Genomic DNA, 23743 nt, shown 5'->3' on the forward strand with positions numbered 1-23743 from the left:
CAATGACCAATCAACCATAATTGTAGCCTGAATGCACCGCGGCACCACCCTTGCCAGTCTAGGCGAACTGGCTGGTGGCCATTTTCTTTTTCGAAGGCCTTAAATCCACCCCTGCAATTTCAGCACCCGTCTCAGCGAACTCTCTCATTGAAAGGTCTTAGCATGCTTTTTGCTGGTAAAACCAGACACAAATGGGCTTTGAAGGGGCTATTTTGGGAGCGCTTGCTGAATGCGTGGGTGTGACTGTGCAGCGCGTCTGGAGGGAGTTTAGTTGAGGTTCCCCTACAGGAGCTCCACTCAGGAAGTCATTTACTTAATATCAGAGCGGCTTGGTTTTTGATGGTAGAAATACCAACTTGTTTATGACGAACATACTCATAGTTCAACGTATTCTCATACAACGGTTCCTATGATATCTTAAGAAAAAGTTATTCCTCCTTTTTCGTTCGTTTTCCTACGAATGTCCAGCAACACGTGTCCATTTCTGCTCGTTACATAAATACAGACTTTTCAAAATAAACTTACAAGATCTTTCACCAGGATGAATTTTGTCACGAAAGCCCATGCGACAAATACACGATAAATGATACCATACGCGAGAGACACATTGCTGATGTTGTTGTTGGCACGTGTTCACAAAACAGCCTTTTTCGACATGTCTTTTTATACTATTTATTCCTCTAGGTGCAACAACAACTTTGCTCCGTGTTGCAAATGCAACACATAAAGTAAGTTCCTATTGTTACAGGTTGTCTGGTTACACACGGGACATGAACGCTGGTGTCCTGGGCGAAAGTCAACCTGTCCATCCACCCTAACCTCCTCCCTACGCAGCCTTTTTGTTATTACATGGCTTTGTTGAATACTCGATTCTGATTGGTCAATCACCGCATTCTACAATCTGTTATTTCCTTATAACAGACCGTTGCTATGTATAACAGACCGTTGCTATGGGCGCAGTTCTAGCGGACCATTTTCGTGTCAAATTATTGATTTCTTAAGTAAGTAGCCGTGTAATAAGCGGGATAATGGAACGGCTATCGGGTCATTGCTGTTAAATAAACCCCTTCAGGGCGGTGCAAGAGGGCCGCGCTGTTGGGGTTTATTTCACAACAATGACCGGCTCACTGTACATTATCCCTTACTTGGTATAGCTACGATCAGTGTATGAGACCAGCCTGCATAGTTTAGTAATTGTTAAATAAAAAACAGTAAAGATAAAATAAAACAAGTAAAGAATCCTTTTCTGTGCTGTGTGTTGCCTCATGTTGTAATTTCACCTCTTGTTTGGGATTATCTGTCAATCAGCACACTACACCTTTAAACTCCCAGTGTCAATTTCATCACTTTAATCATTTAGTGAAACAATTTCAGTCCTAAATGTGCAATGAATCTGAATAAGATGTTGAAATTGAAACTACCCACCAAATACGTTATCCATATAGATCACCATTGGAGCAAATGTGTCACATGATCAAAACTGTCCAAATGTCATCTCTTTCTTTTCTCGTTTTGCGGTCCTTGGCTCTCTGCTAACCCCTCCCTAATTCCATAGTGCTGTCTGAGGCTTCTCTTGGATTTTGCAAGTGGCATGAGTCACAATGACCATTTAAAAGGCTTTCTCATTAACCAGGACTTGTGTTTAAACTAGGCCACTACAATTCATGTAGTGTTAAGTCTGTGAAATGCATGTCATGCTGCTTTCCTGCTGTGTCTTGGTCTTGCTTCTGTCCGGTCCGTGTTTTACGGCGCCCACATTTATACCGGCGGCCGACATCTCTCCTTCCGCAGAACCACAGGTTGACTTGTTGCTGGCCACAGTAAGTGCATAATTGCATGAGCTGCATTACAAAAGTTTGAGATTGAACTGCATGTAGGTGAATCTGTTGGATAATGCCAAAAACGTGTAAATGTGAAGGTGTTTCTATTGAAGGAAGGGAATAGCAAGGATCTGTTCTCGCCTGTGTGTGGGATGTTGGTGTTATGATATTACATGTTTTTATTTCTTGTGTTTTTGTGTGGGTGGGGGGCGGAGGTAAGTTACTGCACTGCCCTCGGAGTCCTTGTAGCTGTTAAATTGCATGCTTTAGCAGATTTTTTCAGCATCCTCATTTTTCTCTCTCCCTAATTTCCTTCCATGAATGCATTTTTCTGTGGAAGGAGTTGTTGGGAAAGAAAATCTGCACGGGAATTGATTACCAATGTTGCTTTAATTCAGTTTACTGTTGTGAAGGATTTTAGTTGTAAATAGAAACGGTGTAATTGACAGGTGATGCTGTAAATCTGATCACCCGAGGGTGCAGATACGTTTATGTAGAAGTTATGGATGTGCGATTGGATGGATGCTACAAAGTATGACGATAATATGTAATCTACTTTAATGCATGCTGCAAAAAAAAGGATCCACAAAGAGAATACAGTTGTCCAGGACCAGTTAATTTACCTGTTTCTTCAGTGCAACATGATATCTGAGTTGGACCTCGAATCTACTCGTAGGAATACCTGCAGCAGTACTACAACCTGCAGCAAGAGCCTTTGGGGCGCATGAAGCGGAGCGGGCCCTCCTTCACCTCCAAGGTGAAAGACATGCAGATATTCTTTGGGCTCAATGCAACAGGTGTGCTGGACTCCAACACCCTAGAGACGATGAGGAGCCCTCGATGTGGCGTTCCAGATGTGGAGGAGTACAGCCACATCGGGGGGACACGATGGAACAAGAATGTCATCACCTACAGGTATCTATGTGGTCTTTATGCGTTTCTTTTTACTGTTAAGGTGCAGTAGAATTACAGTCTGAGATATATCTGTAAGTGACGGATATAGGCACGTCTGACCCAGACTGAACTTGCTTAAAATATAACTAGTCTGGTTGTCCCTAAAATGCAAATCCTGCCAATACATGGGAAACATTTTTGAGGCAGCAGGCAATAAAAATGTTGACAGAAATCGGGAATAGCAGCTGTCACAAATCATTATGGTTAACAGATTGTATGGTTTGGGACTCCTGCCTCTGAGAGTTTTAATGGGCTTGTTAGAGAGCCAAGTTCACCATACATGCTTGAACTTATGTAACACTGTCTGGAACGTCCTTATCCGTTTCATTGTTAGTTATGTTTGAGGCGCGCCTGCTGGATTAAATACAGAATAGATGCATAATTAAAGGTACAGTGTGTAACATTTCGGGGTATCTGTTAAGAGAAATGTAATATAATATTCATAACTACGTTTTCATTAGTGTGTAATCACCTGTAACTAAGAATAGTTGTGTTTTCGTTAGCTTAGAATGAGCCCTTCATATCTACATAGGGAGCCGGTCGTCTTCACGGAGTCCTCCATATTTCTACAGTAGCCCAGAATGGACAAACTAAACACTGATTCTACAGAGAGCCTTTCACGTTTTAACGTCACCTGACGGCCACCGTAGTTCTCCGACACGCTTGTGAAACTGCGGTAACAACCCGTTCTCACTCCCAACTCGTCAAGTACCGCCGTTTGGTCAGTGCCCCTCGGCATTGGAGACCAACGCGCAGAGGCACCCTTTAGCAACATTATGTGACGAACCGGGCTTTCAACTAACTCCAATGTAAACCCAAATACCCGAGGCGTTATTCGATGGTCGTAGCAAGTGACGTAGTATTAATAGTGTGAGAGTCCGCTCAGGGCGGGCAGAAGGGTTGGTGGATGGGTCAAACAAACACAAGACTTTCAACCAGGAGACTGGCGTTCATGTCTCGTGTGAAACTAAAAGTAACGTTGACTTATTTTGTCACATCAGTCTTTAGTCACGTGACTCGTTACTATTGTCAGTCCCAACAGTCATGTGAGTCGCTAGTCAGTGAAGTTAACGTTAACCACGACCGTTTCCTAACCCTAACTATGTGGTTGTGATGCCTAAACCTAACTTAATGGTCTGGTTAACTTAATTTTGAAAGGACACAATGCATATAACAAGCGTATATTGACACGCCGTCCATGGTCCGTTATGAGATTGATATTTATATTTAGGGGAACACTGTGTCTTGATCCTTGTGTTCATCAACAACATGACGTGTACTTGTTGCTGTTGCAGCATTGGCAGGTACACCAGAGATTTGCCTCGCAACACTGTGGACTCTCTGGTTGAGTCAGCTTTCAGCGTTTGGGCCAGAGCCAGCGGTCTGACGTTTGTCCGGTCGCACACCCGCAGCGCTGACATCACCGTGGAGTTTGTGACCTATGGTGGGTTTGTCTCTTTGCTTCACACAGGACAGGTAGACTATTGATGATATTAGGAAGTGCACTGAACAGTCACAGATTGAAAAATGCACATTTCGGTTATATAACAAGTATTATGTAAAACACAGTCACATGGATACACACACGGGGAGCTTCAGTAGTAATTTAAGTCAGCGTCATCATGCACCGACTGCTGAACCCGACAGACTCATTTAGACAATGCGAACGGAGACCTGTAATTTTCTTTTGGCTTGAAAGAAAATTGTGTTCTCTGTGGGTTTCTATTTCATGTTTGGTCTGGATTATATTGTGAAGAACATGGTGACTTGTATCCATTTGACGGACCCGGAGGAACACTGGCTCACGCTTTCGGTCCAGGGCCAGGCATGGGAGGCGACACACACTTTGATGATGACGAGCACTGGACAGCGGGAGAGACAGGTGCTGAACTGAATGACACTGGCACTCCACAATGATACTGAAGGAATTTAAAGACAATGTCACTTCATTTGGATGCATTTTCTTTGTGCTGTTGCAGGTTTTAGTCTGTTCGTTGTAGCTGCACATGAATTTGGTCATGCGTTGGGCCTGAAGCACTCCAGAGACCCTGAGTCACTGATGTACCCGACCTACAAATCCTCCCGTTCTGACAACCTCTTATCAGGAGAGGATGTAGCAAACATCAACGCACTTTACAGTAAACTATTTCTATCTATTTATTGCACTTGAAGTACAGTAACATTGATGAAGTATATGAATTCTGAGTGTTTATATTCAAATCTGATGTGTACTGTAGGTCCAGTCAGAGGACCTCCAAATTACTTTCCGGAGTTCGGCTCGTCGCTGTTCCCTCAACGCATGCAGAACAAATGTGCTTCAGACCTGACCTTTGACGCCGTGTCCACTCTTGGGGACGCCACCTTCTTCTTCAGAGAAAGGTAGGTTGATGATTTTTCTCTTTCTTTAACACATCTGTTATTCATAAGAAGATATATTTCCTCTTCAGAAAAAGCTAAAGCGTCAAAGGTCATATTTTTCTATCTCTAAATGATTCTCATAGGGTATGATCTTAGAGGATCTGATGGATGAAAGTTATCTTCTTTTTGTCATCTAATAGTATCAATCAGAGGTGTAGACTTGAATCACATGACCAAAGATCAAAGTTTAGGACATGGGACTTCAGTGCAAAAACTTGAGACTTACTTGTGACTTGCAAAACAATGACTTTGTCCCACCTTTGGTACAAACTGTATCAATACATTTATAAGATTTTGCTTTCTTCCAACGGAAGGACATGACAAGTATAATCCTTAATATTTTTCTCCAACCGACAATGTTTGTCCCACTAGATACCTCTGGATTAAACATAATGCGCAATATGACATCAAAGAAGGCCCCATCACCAACTTTATGCCCAAGATTGAAACCAGCATCGATGCAGCCTTCTGGGTGCCTCGCAGATCCACTGCTTACCTCATTCACGGTAACTGTCCTTAATGGTTCAGTACCTGAAAGTAAACACCTTTCATTTGTGCAAAAAAAACTCCACTGATGGTTTTTATTTTCTTTGTTTGGACAGAAGCCATGTTCTGGACGGTGAAAGGCTCTCAAGTGAGGGGAAAGCCTCGAGCACTCAGCCACTTTGGGTTTCCAGCCTGGATCCAGGACGTTGACGCAGCAGTGCACATAGTGAAAACAGGACGCACCCTCTTCTTTATGCAGGATATCTACTGGAGGTAAGGCAACAACATGAATCTATTGGTTAAAAATATCTCTATTCTCTACTGATATTATATATCAGTTATGGCAGTTTTATAGACTTGTGTTCAGTGGCTGTCTGAGGAGCAGGGGTGAAAAATATGAAAAGGACACTAGCTGTAACTTAGCAGTAAAAACCTCACTGACTAAACTAAACAAAGTCAAAACAAAGATAAATGGATTTCCAGCACCGTAAATCCCTCGCAGTAGCTTTACTGCTTGATTTCTCTGTCAATTTGGCTGACCTTTCAACTTGTGACATCCTCGGACAGAAAGGGCGATGCAAGTGAAATAGTCTCTGGGATAGATGGTAAAGCTCTGGGTAGTCCTGCACGACAATAATTAACTTCTCCTCAATATATTTACCGTTGACTGATATTTACGGAGGAAAGGTTAAGATATCTGCAGCGTTCCAAAAGTTGAGCTATTTTTATCCCGGAGTGCAGCTGTTGCACCCTGAAAAATAGGCGCTTGGGAACACTTGCACGTCACAACGGTGTTGCTCCTGCATTTGAGTGTACGTCTTCCATACGTCTACATTTTCAACAAAGGATTTGAGCGCGTAAATAAATGGCCCCTAAACCGTGCACTTCAGGTACGAGAATACTCGTGTTTGGCATTGTAGGATATCTTTTTTTTCCCATCATGAGGACAGAAAATTGTCCAATGTCCTGCATCAGCAAAATGACATAAATTCATGTACTGTATGTGTGCACAACAGACTGAATTAAATAAAATTATACTGTAGGCCTACTATTTTTAGCTTAAATTAACTACTTTTTAAAAAAAATTGCATAATATTAAAGTGTTGTGGCCGAACCGAGGCAAATCACAAAGCAGCGGTAGCTAGGGACTCGCACATTAAAAAAGTTGACTCAGATGTAACTGAAAGATTTCGTTTGTAGTTAGCAGTTAAAATCGGACCTCACACAGAGAGCAAAGGGCTCCATTTGGATTTTGGTGATGTGACTATTTACTGTACCAGCAGCAGCCATGAACAAATGTTTTGTCTCAGCTTTGAAAAGAGGAACAGATCATCATGAGTCATGACTTTTGATGAACGTTGTTTGTATCGTGTCCTCTCCAGTTACAATGAAAACCGAAGGGTTATGGATTTTGGTTACCCAAAGTACATCAGCGAGGACTTTCCAGGAGTCAACACAACAATAAATGCAGCTGTTCATAAAGAGGGTGAGCCAGTTTACTTATTATTACCCGCTGTGCTGTAAGCTTGAAAATTGTTTGTTCACTTATCTAAAAATGTTCCACGACAAGCCACATAAATACACATACATATTCTGATTGGAATGTGCAGTAACGTCGTCTAGCATTGGAGCTAGTTCACTTCTGTCTGTAGCTTGAGGGGGATTTTGCAGGTTGTATTGTTATTAGCAGCACAAGAATGCTAATTTACATTCAACAGCTGGGTGTAGTGAAGATTTTACAGAGCATGTGGTTCCCCTCTATGATTTTTAACGGTATAATTTACCCACTTTACCACTCAAAGGCCGTCATTTCATATACTGTCAGAGCAAAAGTAAAGATATTTAAGTTGAGAAAGATGCTCATTATCATCGTAAACATCATCAACAACAAACAGCACATTCCAGACAACACAACATGATAAAGGTTAAATATGTGAATCACGTCTTGAATATCTTTTTTTTTTGTCCTCATCTCAGGTTTCATCTACTTCTTTGTCGGGCCACAAGTCTACAAATACGACTACACCCAGAAACACGTTGTCGGAGTTGAGAAAGCTAATTCCTGGCTCGGATGTTGAAATACTGTAAATCCCTGAACATGCAGCAAGGACATTACCTGAAAACCTTGATTAAATTAAAACAACGAGAAGAAAGAAAACACTGTGCTGCTTCACTTTCGAGTGGAGTTTTATTTATCATCATCATATTTTGTCAAAATAAAAGAATTACAATCCAAACCTGATAATGCATGTTTGTGGTTTTTATATGTATCCCACAGTAAAATGCTATACTTTAAATATTTTTATCAAATATGCACATCACTGGTGGAGACTAATATACAGATATAATGAGTTTAAATCAGGTTAGCCTCTCTACTTCCTGCATGTTTTGACTTGGCTGAACCTACAGAATCCCTAAATAACACTTGTGGTTTCTATACGACAAAACACACCGTACACACACATTACAGACGGAAAGCCCTGCAGACATATTATGTAGACGTTTCATTGGGAGGTTTTAACCACAAAGCCTCCAGTAAATTGTGGCAGGTATACCCGGCTGTAACGACCAGGATCCTGTGCTTTTTGTGCCATGTGATTGCTCAACAACCCCGAGAATACTCCCATATATATATAAAAGTGAAGCCTGGTGGGAATGTGCATTTAAAACATGGAGCTGTTCTGGCTGTGGATACCTGTTCTGGGCTCGCTGATGTTAGCGGAGCTCTTGTGGACTCTACCCATCGATCAGGATCAGGGGCCGAGGCCTGAGGATGAGGAGCAGGCTGAGGTTTGTATAGTTTATATTAGACATCCCATTAGAATACATATTAACTCGCATGATTATGAATGTGACTTTGGTTGTGCAGAAACATTTACTGCAAACTGTAACTAAGCAATGTTTTGTTCTTGTGCTTTAATTTTAAAAAGGTAATATTGTGTGTATTTGATTTGTTTAGATCTGTTACATTACAATGTATGCAGCTAGTGTTACTTCCAAATGCAACACTATATTTTATTTATTAACTATTTATTATTTACAAATGCTTATTGAAGTGTAATGATTTTTTTTTTTTTTTAAGAATGAAGTAGCACATAGTGTTTTTACCCACATGGACCCAGGACGCACACTCATACAATGTCTTTCAAACTATAGATTAATCTCAACATTACCCATGTGGACAGAGAAAACTAAATACGGGGCATCCCTCTGCTTCTAAATTTCAGCTCCATCTGCTAATCCACTTCTTAATTATCTCAGAAAACCCTCATCTCCTTCTTTGTAATTGATATACTGTTCACTTAATAAGTAGGGTCAATGAGGGATAATCCGTAATTTTACCAGGATTCACCTCATCTGTGTCCTTCATAAAACAGGTCAGAAAAAAATAATATCACTGAGAAATTTCCTCTGATTGCAACACAATTTTGAAGTTGTACTTTAGGGGGAAAGAATTTGTATAAATAATTAACAATCATGTGCATCTAACAAAAAACACCTTTAACCTCACATCAAACATTGACCACATCATATTCCAATAACATACTAGAAAAAAAAAATTTAAAACACCTTTTGCAGTTACATTTAAAGGGTAACTTAAGTATTTTTCAACCTGGACCCTATCTTCCCATGTTTTTGTGTCTGTAACTAATGTGGACGACAATTTCTGAAATTGGTCCAGTATTGAGGGAGTACACTGTAACCAGCAACCGTGAAACGAGCTGTGAGGGCAAGTGAGCGGCATCAATGTAACGACAGACTCAGATTGTTATTATAAGTGCCTGACAACATTATGGAAAGGACTATAGAAAGATATAAAACGTTTTTCTTACCTTTCACTTGATCCGGTCTGTTTGTCGCTCAAGGTGAAGTCTTGTTGTGAAATCTGAATATCCGTATACTGTGGCTCAAATAAATACGGGCGGCCATTGAATTCAAAGACCTCATCCAGATTGTGGAAATCATCTAAATATTCAGCCATGACATTGAAAGTATTTTACATAACACCAATTCTGTTTTCACACTACGAGCGACACAGCAACAGGCTACAAGTCATTTTCAATGGAAGCCAGCGACATGAAGTTACAAATTAACGATGCGCTACAAAGAAAGTTGAGCTGGTCTCAACTTTTTTCAGCGCTCCAATGATGCAGTGAAGCGTCAACCAATCATATGTTTTAGTCTCACCTTGTTCTGTTCTGTCTACAAAAATGTCATTAGCTAGTTCCCAGTGTTATTTAACGACACAACTACTTCAACGATCTTTGAGCAACACTTCAGCAATTACTCGCCAGCAATGTAGCTGGCCACGTTTGGCTGTTTTGCTGCTTTTTTCGCTCATAATATGAACAAAGCTACATTTTGTGTACTCCAACACAACAAACTCTGCTCGACTGATACTGGCAGTGTTTCCACCGTTGCCTTCCAGCAACACGTCACCTCGCCAGATTTCAGAACAAGACTTCTCCTTGAGCGAGACTCTTTCCATAATGTTGTCAGACACTTATAATAACAATCAGAGCCTGTCATGGCAAAAACAAGCACTTTCAGTGGACGTAAATGACGGTGCCAGCTTGCCCCAATAGCACCGTATTAAAGCCTGAGAGCAGCTGCCGTCTACAGCGCTCTCCCTCAATACTGGACCAATTTACCCTTTAAGTTATCTTTTTTAAGTTATTTTTTTGGGGTCATTTTTCCATTTTTATTGAGGACAGTGAATAGAGTCTTGAAAGGGGGGAGAGAGAGAGAGTGGATGCGGAAAGGGCCACAGGCCGGATTCGAACCCGGGCCGCCGCGGTCAGGACCAAGCCTTGATACATGGACGCCCGCTCTACCAACTGAGCTAACCCAGGCGCCCTAAATTATCTTTTAAGACATCTCGTCATAATAACTGAGACCTGAACTCCTCTCAACAACAGGACTACCTCAGGAGGTTTTACAACCTGAGTCCCAGAGGCAGAGAGTCGGGGAGAGGCATCAGGTCCACGTCGGCGGCCATGGAGGAGAAGATCAGAGAAATGCAGAACTTCTTTGGTCTGAGAGAGACCGGTGGTCTGGACTCTACCACCCTGGATGTGATGAGGGAGCCCAGGTGTGGCGTTCCAGATGTGGAAAACTTCAGCTTTTACCGAGAAAGGCCTAAATGGAAGAACCACACCATCACATACATGTGAGATGTTTTGTTTTTTACTGTAATATTGTTAAATCTGCATTTTCTTTTTAGATTTCATTTAGTCAACAGAGGACATGTTACTGTAGCTCCTTCTGTCTCATGTTTGTGCATCTGTCTTTGGCGCTGCAGGATTGCCAGATTCACTCCAGACATGACGAGAGAGGATGTGGAAAAGTCCTTTCGTTCAGCCCTGAAGATGTGGAGTGATGCTGCACCACTGAGGTTCATCAGAGTCAACCATGGCAAAGCTGATATCGTCTTCACCTTCGCCCGCAGAAGTAAATCTCAAAATCACTTCTGAAGAATTATTATGTTGGTTAAGATCAAAACAGAGTTCACAATTATGGTTAATAATATTGTCACAAAAGAAAGATATAAACACAGCACAAGTCCAGTCTAATTCAAGTGTCCTTTCTGTTGCAGCTCATGGAGACTTCTTTCCCTTCGATGGACCCAGCGGTGTGCTGGCTCATGCCTTCCAGCCAGGAGAGGGGATCGGAGGAGACGTGCATTTTGATGAAGATGAAACATGGACGGCGGGGAGGCAAGGTTTGTCAAGTTAAACACGAAAGATTGTCCTATAGATTCTATATCTATATTCTTAGCTTCTATTGTACAGAAGCTAAGAATCAGAAACCTTTTGCAGACTGTCAGTGCTTTGTCCTTTATACTTCTTGTTGAGCATAATCAATATTTTCTTGTATACCTCCATTTTTTAAGGTACTTGATAATTTATTTTAATATTTCCAGTTATGCTACTTTATACTTCTACTCCACTACTTTTTTAGAGGGACTTATTGTACTTTTTACTCCACTATATTTATTTCACTGTCAACTGACCAGTTAAATGTGTTAACAGTAACTGTCTGTATGTCGTATTTCAGGTTACAGCCTGTTCGCTGTTGCAGCTCGAGCTCGGACACTCACTGGGTCTGACTCACTCAAAAGACCCCTCTGCTATCATGTACCCCAACTACAGGTATCACAGCCGCACACAGTACTCTCTATCCAAAGATGATGTGCTGGGGATCCAAACGCTGTATGGTGAGGAGGATTGCACAAAATGGAAATAAAATGATCAGCACTGTAATGAATAATACCATATTTAATGCATTCTGCTCCAATGTTTCTTAGGAAAACCCTCAAGAAAAGAGGAAACACAAGCAGCCCCCAAAAAGTGTAACCCCAACTTTACTTTTGATGCAGCAGTTATGATCGGAAATGAGATTGTTTTCTTTAAGAACAGGTACACAATATGTAAAATATGTTTTATATTATGATAACAAAAGACCAACAGCTGCAGCTGAGTCTGCTTATTGTTTGAACGCAGGTATATGTGGATGAGAACAACAAAGACAACGTATTGGAATCGCCTGAGAGAGAGCCACAGCAGCACGTATCTACCCAGCATCAGCTCTCACTTGGACGCCGCTTATGACATCCCGGCCAAAGGCGTGGCATACATATTCACTGGTAGAGTAATGGACAGTCTGCAAAGCATCACTTAAGGCCTTGTCAGCATGACAATGCCGGATTTCCAGCAGGGGGGGGAGAACACAATGTTGCGCCAAAATTACAGCCTTGTGCAACTTAAGTGTTGCAGTTCATGCAAGAGGCTAATTGAGTTTGACGGCGCTTGTGGTATGTAGCTGTTTTTCATGGCGTCCCAAAATGCAGTGACACGGCTGTGTTTTTCCAGGTCATAAGTATTGGGTGGTTCAGCAGCTTAAGATGAAAAGTCATGCTGGCTCCATCTACGAGTACGGCTTCTCCTCCAGGGTCAGGCAGGTTGACGCTGCCGTGCATATCAGTGAATACGGGAAAACAGTCTTCTTCATAGGAGACGTTTATTACAGGTAACTGTTTATGATGCCAACTTGCTTTACATTGAACATGATTTTCTGTTTTAATCATATATTTTTACATGAAAAGTCAACAGGAAACCTTACCCATCGAAATTAATTGATCCCTACGTATAACGGCCATATAAAGGCAGTAAATCAGTTTGTATGACTATTAATATTTTGGATGTTTTGAAGTGGGGGTTGTGGGAGGTACTTATTCATAATCAAAGATGCTCTATTACAAAGATGACGCATTACAAGCTCGTCCAATGGTTTGAAATGGTATACACTTCCTGTCTCCTAAGTGGGCGTGGTCATGGCGTGTTTGCCTCTCCACCCACATGACACAGATACAGGAAACTGACTGTTAGTGTGCACCGTCTCCTTTCGGAACTGTCCAAAATATCTCGGACACGGGAGCTTCCATCTTTAGATTTTGATGTCATTTGGAGTCAGAGTCTGCACAGTATTGATCGAGGGGCTGGAGCCGCGGTATCGAGGTCACGTCCACACACCCACCTGAGCCAATCACAGGCCGAGCAAGACCGCAGCTTGTTAGCGTGAGCCACCTAGCTGCTACATTAGCACCACGGTAGCTGTTTGGCAATAAGGACAACTAATCATACTATCTCTATAACTACATTTATGATCAAACTGACACGTTCTATTACACAGACTTGTGACGGTTATGGAAAGTTAAAGTTACATCTCCTCTCTCGTACAATTCCCGAGCCTCCGACTACGCAACTACTTTACCCAGAGCAGCTGTCAATTATGACATCTCACCCCCTTTTTATAGCATCAAATAACTAATTAAAACCAAACTCATCAGAAAAATTAACACTTGAACATACATCAGCGAGATAAGAACTACCTAAAATGATAGAAACCATCTTCGGGAAAAATGTATTTGACATGTACTTTGAACTTTTAGTTTGGGTGGGATTTATGATCTATACTGCAGCCAGCCACCAGGGGGCGATCGAGATGTTTTGGAATCACTTTAGGGGAGTTGTCATGTCGTCCATCTTTATATACAGTCTATGGTACCGACGTATAAAGCCCAGTCGAAGGCAGTAAACCAGTTTTGTATGTCTATTAACATACTAGCCATTTGACCAGAAGGAAGTTTACATTATAACTGAACATCTAAAATTGTAATCAGCAAACACATTATTTAGAAAATTGAGCTGGATGAGCAGCATTATACATGAACATATTGACATTCCCACACAACAGTCCATGTATTTGAATGATTCAACCTCAGGTATGACGAGCGCAGCAGGAGGATGGACCCGGGCTTCCCCAGACACATCCAAACAGACTGGCCTGGAATCCCGAGACGGGTCGACGCCGCCTTTAAGTTGGATGGTAAACAAAAAGAGTTCACAGTTTATGGTCATGAACTTTGTATAATGTGGACCTAAGCAGCAGGATACAAATAGAACTCAGCTGAAATAGAAGTTGTAATTTCTTGTTTTTACCGTGTTTAGGTGGCAGACGGGTGGGGTTCACCGCACTGGTGGACACACTTTTACACTGAAAACACCATTTGACCCAGTTTTAGAACGACGTGTTGCTCAAGTAGAAATCCTGTTTACAGCTAAACTTTGTTGTTCACTTTTCATCGTGTTTGTTTGTTTTGAAACAACATGAGGAGATAACACATGTTTTGTATGATTTTCTGTTGACAGGTAGCATCTTCCTCTTCAGTGGGACTAAATCCTACCAGTATGACTTCAGACGAAACAAGGTGGTGAATACAATTTCAGGAAATTCTTGGCTGGTATGTTGATACAGTCGATACAGTTACTGAGAATACGTCCTTTACATAGTTCAGAAAAACTGTTATGGTTGTGAAACTGAGATAATAAGTATGTTTCGATTTTTGGGGCATGTGTGTACCTGTATATAAATTACATCTCTGACCTTCCTCTTGGGTATAATAGCATTTATACATCCAATGTGCAAGAGTGTACAGTACTGAGAACTTATAATGTGAATATCAAATGCAAAGTATATACATTTTTGAAATATTGTGGACTTTTCTTGTATGTTTGTCCTCAGATGTACATTTAATAATGATAAAAACCTCATGACTACACAATGTTAGTGTGTTAGTGTAACAAGACTTTGACAATGTTGTAAATCTGTATATGTGTTAACAGGATTTGTGTTATTAAACTGAACTCAAAATGTGTTCATAAATCTCAGGTGTTGTTTCATCTTTGCTCTTCAAGGCATAATAACGTGTTCAGATTCTTTACTTAAAGGAACAGTGTGTAGCATTTAGGGGGATGTATTGGCAGATATGCAATATAATAATTTATTAATAAGTATGTTTTCTTTAGTGTATAATCACCTAAATCGTTGTGTTATCGTTAGCTTAGAATGAGCTGTTTATATCTACATACGAAGCGGGTCCTCCTCGTGGAGCCGGCCGCCATGTTTCTACAGTAGCCCAGAACGGACAAACCAAACACTGGCTCTAGAGAGGGCCTTTCATGTTTTCGCGTTGGCCACCATAGTTCTCCTACATGCTTGAGAATACCTGCAGCCAATCAGTAAACAGATCCTGTGACTCCTGTGACATGTTGACTGATAGTCAAATACCTCAGAGTTGTGTTACAGTAAGTACAATGTTTAGGTAAACCACTTACCTTCCACCACTGCTCCGGGGTCATACTCATACTGTTTTTCTCTTGCAAAAAATAAGGCTTGCATTTTTCATTAGACAAACATATGAGTAGACCGGTAGATCCAAATAAACAGTTTCTGTTGTTGAAGTCTGTGCAAGGCAACTTTAGCAACATTGGCGTCCCCAGATGGCGGTGAGAGGAAGTTTCAGCCTCAATCAGTGGACTTCAGTGCCTTGAAAAAAAAGTCATGTGACGTGAGTTAACTGTACACATCTGGCATTCCTGTTTACCCACCAGACTGGACTGTGGTCGCTGTACATCAGAGGTTATCAACAAGAACATGAGGACACTAAAAACAACAAAATATTGGATAAAGCCAGGTTCAAAATGATTGTTTCATTTTGTTGACATATTAGAGTCAAAGGTTTTTACAGAGGGAATTTCCCTTTTTATCACTCCATAAATCAGAAAATACTGTCAACAGTTTCGCCATGTTTTTAGGAATAAAATGTTCGATAAATCAGGCTATGAATGATATATGAACAAATCACTCGCTAAAAACCTTCAGAATATAGATAGGAATGAAACTGGAAAGTTTAGTGTATGTAAGTGCTACTGAAGTGGAGAGTCTGAGAAAAACCTCATTTTGAGAAAACGGCCTTTAAAGACATTTTACAAGACACTACAGGTGAATAGGGTAAAAAAAACGTTACCTAATAAACATCACTACGAAACTTACTCGGTAGATTACTTACATTAAGACAATTCTTTTTTGTATTACAAGTTTTCTGAAATTTTATGTTTTAATGTGCAAATGAGGCATTATCTTATGCTAACTTTTGTTAAATTTAGAAATCTACAGATGCAAATAGAAAAGTGCAGTAAAATAAACACCTAAATGTGCATTTTGGATGTTTTCTTTCCACTAGTCTGAAAGAAGACATGTGAAAGAGCCAAAATTTCAAAATTGATCAGTGCATGAAAACACTGTTTTTGCCTGTAGTGCCTTGATTTTTCCTGATAAAACACATGCAGATGAGCACATGTGACAAATGATGCAAACACATCAGAGGGTAAATCATAAAGGTGGGATAGAAGAGGCGCATGAAGGCATCTCATTACAAGACAACACTATGGTGACAGTAGAAGATAAACAGATTTTTCATGAGTGAAGTTAAAACCATCATCTCCTCCCACTGTGTTATCAGAGAGGTCACTGTTTACTCCCTCCCTCCCCCCTCTGGTGAGGGGCTTATCCAACATTTACTGGAGTACACAGGGGGACACTGACTACTCTCATTCAGCTTATATCAGAACAACCTCAGGCTGCCTTTATGAGGGGAGAGTGGATGGAGAGAAGACAAATTTCTAACAAGATGTCTTTTGCTGGTTTTTGGATAGTGTTGCTGGGTTGTTCGGCCCTGTGTCATGCAGCACCGACCGTTGCTCCAACAGTTTCACCAGAGGAAGAAAACCTGGCACAGGTAATGCACTATATATATTCTGCATAAATATTATCAACTAGGAACTGTCTGAGTGATTATGCAGGAACATCTTTAAAGACACTCTAATGACTCTTCTAGGGAAGTCAGAGGTGAGGCAAGTTGCAGAAAGTTTTTAAATTTAGATTAGACAGGAATTAATGAAATATGAATCACTTGCATTAAAATCATCTTCCTTCTCCTGCTGTCAGGGATACCTTTCTCAGTTCTATGCTGATGTTGGGGTGACAAACACCTCAGTGAGAAGAATGGCTACATCCTTCAGCCTGGATCTACAGGCCATGCAGGCTTTCTTTGGCCTGGAGGTAATCACAATGAATGAAAGCTTTGACTTTTTATAGGTCTGCTTTATGACTGCTAATAACTGTCTAATGATTCATACTAGAAATCATGTGTTTTTCAAACTTCACTTTACAAAATCTCTGTTCCCTCATATCATCATCTGACCATCAGGTGACTGGTGTCTTGAACAACGAGACTGTGGAGGTGATGAAGGCGCCCAGGTGTGGCGTGTCAGACATCAGCCGATACGGACACTTCGCTGGGAGACCCAAATGGGAGAAAAGGCTGATTACCTACAGGTAACTGGAACTGTAGGAAGGAACATATTATTATAACAGAATTATCTATAAAAGACAACTTCTAAAGTACATTTCACTTTTTAATATTTGATCATTATGGTAGGTCATGACATTACATTAGCAGAATAAAACCACATCTGGGTAGAATAAGACCACATCTGGAAGAATAAGACCACATCTGGGTAGAATAGGACCACATCTGAAAGAATAAGACCACATCTAGGTAGAATAAGACCCGATCTGGGTAGAATAAGACCCGATCTGAGTAGAATAGGACCACATCTGGGTAGAATAGGACCACATCTGGGTAGAATAGGACCAGATCTGAAAGAATAAGACCAGATCTGGGTAGAATAAGACTAGATCTGGGTAGAATAGGACCATATCTGGAAGAATAAGACCACTTCTGGGTAGAATAAGACCACATCTGGGTAGAATACGACTAGATCTTAGTAGAATAAGACCACATCTGGGTAGAATAAGACCACTTCTGGGTAGAATAAGACCACTTCTGGGTAGAATAGGACCACATCTGGGTAGAATACGACTAGATCTTAGTAGAATAAGACCACATCTGGGTAGAATAAGACCACATCTGGGTGGAATAAAACCAGATTTTAGTAGAATACGGCCACATCTGAGAAGAATAAGACCAGATCTGGGTAGAATAAGACCAGATTTTAGTAAAATAAGACCACATCTGGGTAGAATAGGACCACATCTGGAAGAATAAGACCCGATCAGGGTAGAATAAGACTACATCTGGGTAGAATCAGGCAATATTTTAGTCACTTAATTGTATTGTTGGTGGTTGAATAAATAAATAAAGACATGCTGTATAATCTAATCTGAACAGGATCACTCAGTACACTCCGGATCTGACCCAGAGTCACGTGGATGCAACCATCGCTCAGGCCTTCAAGCTCTACAGCGATGTCATCCCTCTGGACTTCAAAAAGATCTCCAGTGGTGCTGCAGACATCATGATCCTCTTCAAGGGCGGATGTGAGTCTGGATTCTTAAACACCCAGCTCATCTTCATGGGAATCCTTTTCTCTGCATGCAACTCTGAAACGGTAGATAACATTATGTCTTCTTTGTCCCGGTGCAGATCACGGGGACTTTTACCCTTTCGACGGGGCGGGGGGAGTCCTGGCTCATGCTAACTCTCCTGGACGGGGTCAGGGAGGGGACACACACTTTGATGATGATGAAACCTGGACTCTTACCCAAAGAGGTAAATACATACTAAGCATATTAGTAAACCTGAAGCTGTCCTGTCCACTGGGGAAGAAGTGAATAATCTGTGTAGTTCCCACAGAAGTATATAATCTGTCTCTATATAATCTATTCTGTATATAAAATAATGTCTGACTTGCTTCATTGTTGTGTTGAGGTGTGAATCTGATGCTGGTGGCGGCCCACGAGTTTGGCCACGCTCTGGGTCTGGATCACTCCAGGGACAGACGTGCACTCATGTACCCAACTTATCAATACGTCAACACAAACGGATACAGGCTGCCAGACGATGACAGGCGAGGGGTTCAAGCCCTTTATGGTGAGCAAGAACATCAGATTCACATTCATGTTGGATTAAATTAAGTTAAAACAATGAGATGAGAATGAACAGCATGGGATTTAAACTGAATTCATTTTATATTCATTGTGGTTTGTGTGCTTGACAGTCAAACTGATTTTAAGGGAAAGACACTCCAGGTGAATAGGGTAAAACATTTTAGCACATGAAAATCAATGTTTTTGCCAGCACCTTAAACATTATGGAGGACGGAAGCTGCCAAAATCAGAAATAAATACAAAATAAATGACTCAATAAATAAATAAATATGTCATTAAATGTAGCAAAAATAATATTAGAAATAAATGTAGCCATTAATGAATTGATAAAATGTGACCTAAATTAATATTTCTGTTTTAATTTGCCTCTTTATTTATTTATAGTTGTATTAATTCCCTTATTTATTTACTCTTCTGTTTAATTTTCCATTTTATTTAGTTATTGTTAATATTATTAATATTTCTATCAATTTCTAAATGTATTTATTTATGCATTTATTGTATTTATTTTTTTATTTTTACATTTATTTTTTATTTATTTATTTGATTTTGCATTAATTTTTTATTTATTTTTAAATGTGTGTATTTATCTATGTATTTATTTATTTATTTATGCACAATTTCCCATTTGCATTTCACAACTTATTTATTTCCCAAACTTAAAAGAGTAAATAAATAAGGGAATTAATACAAAGATAAATAAATAAAGAAGCAAATTAAAACTGAAATATCAATTTGTCACATTTTATTAATTAATTAATGTCTACACTTATTTTTGATATTATTTTTGCTAAATTTAATTTATTTATTAATTTATTTAGATTTTGGCAGGTTTCGTCCTCCATAAATCATGAGCTGAAGGCCCAAGCATAAATAAATGGTTCTAAAAGTGCATCTTTTACTTATTTATGTTGATGGTTGTTTGCTTTATGATGACTGAAGCTCATAGCTTAGTTAATTTTGATTTTGCTGCATCATTCAGGCAGCCGTACACCAGTGCCCACAACAAAACCTAAACCCCCTCCTCGCCCGGACCCTGAACCAGAGCCAGAGGAACCAACAGAGGATCCAAACCCAGACCCTCTGCCCAACCCTGGAAACGAGCAGTGCAGCCGCGATCTGGTGTTCGACGCTGCCACTTCCATCAGGGGAGAGCTGTACTTCTTCAAAAACGGGTACATTTTTAATAAGTGACGATCATCTTGTTTGTGTTCGACATACGAAAATACATATTTTTACAATTTAAAATCCTCCCTAGATACTACTGGAGGAAGAGTACCAGAGGAATCCGTTTAACGAAAGTGAGCACGAAATGGTCACGAATCAGCTCTGTCGATGCTGCCTTTGAAGTCCCATCCAAGGATGTGGTGGTTCTTTTTGAAGGTAATGTACATTTTTAGGTTTGAATGTTGAATATACTCACAGATTACTACATGATGTAATAACCTCTGACTGTTTCTCTATAGGTCGTCAATACTGGGGCATTAGGGCTTATGCAAAGACAATCATGTCCGGCTATCCAAAGTCTCTCACCAGCCTCGGCCTCCCTTCTTCAGTCAATAAGGTGGATGCAGCCGTCTATGTGGCAACTACTGGAAAAACACTCATTTTTGTGAACAACCAGTATTGGAGGTGAGTGTTGGTGATGATAAAGTCTTTAGTTTGTTGTTAACATGGCATGTCTACAAATCCTTTCTAATCGTCTCTCTGTTCTCGGTTGCAGCTATGATGAGCGCAGGAACCAAATGGACGTTGGATATCCACGATACATCACTCAGGATTTCCCTGGCATCGGCTCCAGAGTAGACGCAGCCTTTGAGAATTATGGTGAGAAATGTCATTCGCTAAATCATTTAACACATTTCATACTCAAGTCAAGAGCCACCTTTGGTTAGAATGGCAGAAAATGATCACCATCAAAATCAGTATTGTTATATTAAATGAATAATTTGACTGTTTCGCTTATTTGCTTTCTTGTTGAGAGTTACATGAGACGATCATTACCACTCTGTGATGTTTGTCCAGCTTAGCTTAGCTTAGTTTAGCGTAGCATAGAGACTAGAAACAGCTAGGCTGGCTCTGTCCAAGTCATAAGGGAGTTATGTGGTGGACCGACCCGTTCTCATCCCAACTCATCACATACGCTCTGTCAGAGCCCTCTGCATTACTTTTCGCAGCAAACATGTGCTTAATGTGAAGTAAACAACAACAGTTGCTTAGGTTTAGGAAAAAAACAACATGCTTGTGAAAATGAGACTTTAACGTTGCGAACATGGGACACGAATGAACATCTGATTGTAACGTAACGCATTGGACACGGACAGCATCTCCAGGATGAAAGCCTTGTGTTTGTTGAATCCATCCACCTCCCCTCCCGCCTGCCCAATGTGTGTCTTTTCGCTCTTAAAGCTATGTCACCACACTCCCGGCACACTTTCTCTGAGCGTTTACTGTTGTTGCGGATGGGTTTACATTGTAGTTAATGGAAATGCGTCTCAGACCGGTGCCTTGTGCGGCGGTATGACACGCTGATGGGTGTGACAAAGCGTCTGTAATATACACTCTGGGAATGAGGGTGGGGGGACTATTACTTTGCCGGGCATCAAACTATTCCTTTAACAATTGATCAAATGACTATGTGTAGTAGTCTCATAGTGAAAAACCCACAGAGAATTTCACCACTCAGATCATTTTCTCAGGACTTGATGGAGACCAAAACAGAGCAAAAAATGTTCTGATGTTACTCCGTATCTGCTGGATGTGTTAGGTAGCTGTTTCAGTGCACGTTCACCTAAACAACTTTATAAGGTGACTCTTTCTGTAATATAATATGCCATTGTGTGTTTACAGCTTGTTTTGTTGCGCCAAAAATCAATTGCTGCTGCCTTAAGTTCAATATTTGCATATAAACTGAATCTTCCCTCCCACAGGATATCTGTATTTCTCAGACGGCCCCAGACAGAGTGAATACTACCTGGCGTACAGGAGAGTGGAGCGTGTGCTGCTCAACTACGGCTGGCTCAACTGTTACTGAAAACTCACAACAACTCAACTGTCCATGTCAAAGATGTGACCGCAGTTAGCATATCATGAAAAACAATCACATGAACAACAGTATTGTATATTTTTATTGTGTTGGGAACAGTTCTCAGAGACAGTCTAACTCCTGCTTGGCTGTTAGCAAATAACAGGATCAAAGTGAGGCAAAGGTCAGTGAGTGATAATCATTCGATCAATTCTGTAGATAATCTTTGAACTGCTTTGAAAGGTTCATTTTTTTCTGTGTGGAAATAGCAAAGGAATGCACTGATGGTGAATGTATTTGCTCGGAGATGTTTACTCATTTCAGTGATGCTAAATTGCACAATTTTTGGTTGTAAAATAAGGGATTTAAATGTATCCTCTGAACTGATCTCAGGGTTGCAAATAAAGAGCTCTGACTGCAATCACACGGTCCCCTCCAGCCATAACAGGGCCCAACTTGCATCTCAGTATTCATACCAACTTGGGTTACACAGCAACACAATTAGCAAACAATTTAAGTCATTAGTTGTTCTTGATTATGTCTAAACTGTTACGTTGTGAAATCCTCCTGTCTTGCCTGCATCCTGCAATTTTAGAATTAGGACCACAGGGCTTGTTTAGTGCAACTTTAGCCACATGAGAGGCAATCCAATATAGAAAGAGAGCTGAGTCACCGGTTTTCTCATGAACACGGATACATTAAGGATTTTATAGTTTAGTATTATGAAACAAACCGAAGGGGTAATCAAGTGCAGAAGGTGCAATCAGCAAGAATATGGGTTATATTTTTTCTTTACCTCTAATGCTACCCAGACATGAAGATTGTTTTGGTTTTATTTTCCCAGGTTTTTAGATATCCATCAGTGAACTCTCTGCTTCTCATCCATTATAATGAATGAAATCATATTTGTGTCATCTTCACAGCACATTTGTTATTTCGACTATCACCCCAGTAGAAAGCAGGTCCAACAGGACATTGGGCGGCTGTGGCTCAGAGAGTAGAGCAGGTTGTCCACCACTCGGAAGGTCGGTGGTTCGGTGGTCGATGTATCCTTGAGCAAGACACTTAACCCCAAATTGCTCCCGAAGGCATAGCCATCAGTGTGTGAATGAGTATTTAGATCCTGATGGGCAAAGTTGGCACCTTAGTAGCCTCTGCCATCAGTGTATGAATGTGTGTGTGAATGGGTGAATGCTGACATGTAGTGTAAAGTGCTTTGAGTGGTCGGAAGACTAGAAAAGCGCTGTATAAATACAAGTCCATTTACCATTGTTTCTCAAAAAAAGAAATGTTGCTGATGAAATTTTCAAATTTAATTTTACAAGTAACTTACATTAATCTCCGTTGTACTGGGGAAGAGGTATACATCTCAGAAACCTCAGCAGATAATATCAGTTTATCTACATGTCTGTTTACAATTTAGTTTGGAGATGTTGATTTCTCAGCTCACAGCCAAATGAGCTCAGTTTGTCCTCATTTCTAACAGTCAGCATGAATTTAAAAGACTTTTTAGTTGGTTGTAGGTCTGGCATATACAGTATATGCTCTGTGAGAATTCCCTGTAATCTGTTCTTTGTTCTCTGCACATAAAACAACCACACATATATTTAAGTCTGCACCGCATAGGCTACTGTAGGTCATGATGAAGGATGTATTTGGAAACACTGAAGGTGCCAGAAAGAGGAAAAACTGAAACTCAATTTTGAGAGAATGTGTTTTTGGGAGT

General features: G+C 40.5%; 2 protein-coding genes across 2 annotated transcripts; both read left to right on the top strand.

Annotated features, from left to right (window-relative positions):
* Positions 1 to 1679: 1679 nt before the first annotated feature.
* On the top strand, positions 1680 to 22438 carry LOC141770930 (uncharacterized). The gene is made up of 21 exons (XM_074640780.1): positions 1680 to 1820; positions 2497 to 2735; positions 4070 to 4218; positions 4531 to 4656; positions 4754 to 4912; positions 5012 to 5153; positions 5565 to 5698; positions 5795 to 5951; positions 7061 to 7164; positions 7656 to 7751; positions 16583 to 16818; positions 17028 to 17141; positions 17290 to 17417; positions 18274 to 18422; positions 18529 to 18654; positions 18814 to 18975; positions 19975 to 20167; positions 20251 to 20375; positions 20459 to 20624; positions 20716 to 20819; positions 21923 to 22438. Exons 1-21 carry the CDS (start codon positions 1686 to 1688, stop codon positions 22024 to 22026), a joined length of 3048 nt encoding a protein of 1015 aa, XP_074496881.1. The 5' UTR covers positions 1680 to 1685; the 3' UTR covers positions 22027 to 22438.
* LOC141771348 (matrix metalloproteinase-20-like) lies at positions 10603 to 14894 on the top strand. The gene is given in 10 exon segments (XM_074641490.1): positions 10603 to 10848; positions 10981 to 11129; positions 11275 to 11400; positions 11736 to 11760; positions 11762 to 11895; positions 11986 to 12097; positions 12182 to 12324; positions 12551 to 12707; positions 13963 to 14066; positions 14390 to 14894. Coding segments are annotated over 10 exon segments (1224 nt in total). The 5' UTR covers positions 10603 to 10675; the 3' UTR covers positions 14491 to 14894.
* Positions 22439 to 23743: the final 1305 nt, after the last annotated feature.

The sequence above is a fragment of the Sebastes fasciatus genome, chromosome 7, assembly GCF_043250625.1.
Source record: "Sebastes fasciatus isolate fSebFas1 chromosome 7, fSebFas1.pri, whole genome shotgun sequence".
NCBI classification, from domain to species: Eukaryota; Metazoa; Chordata; class Actinopteri; order Perciformes; family Sebastidae; genus Sebastes; species Sebastes fasciatus.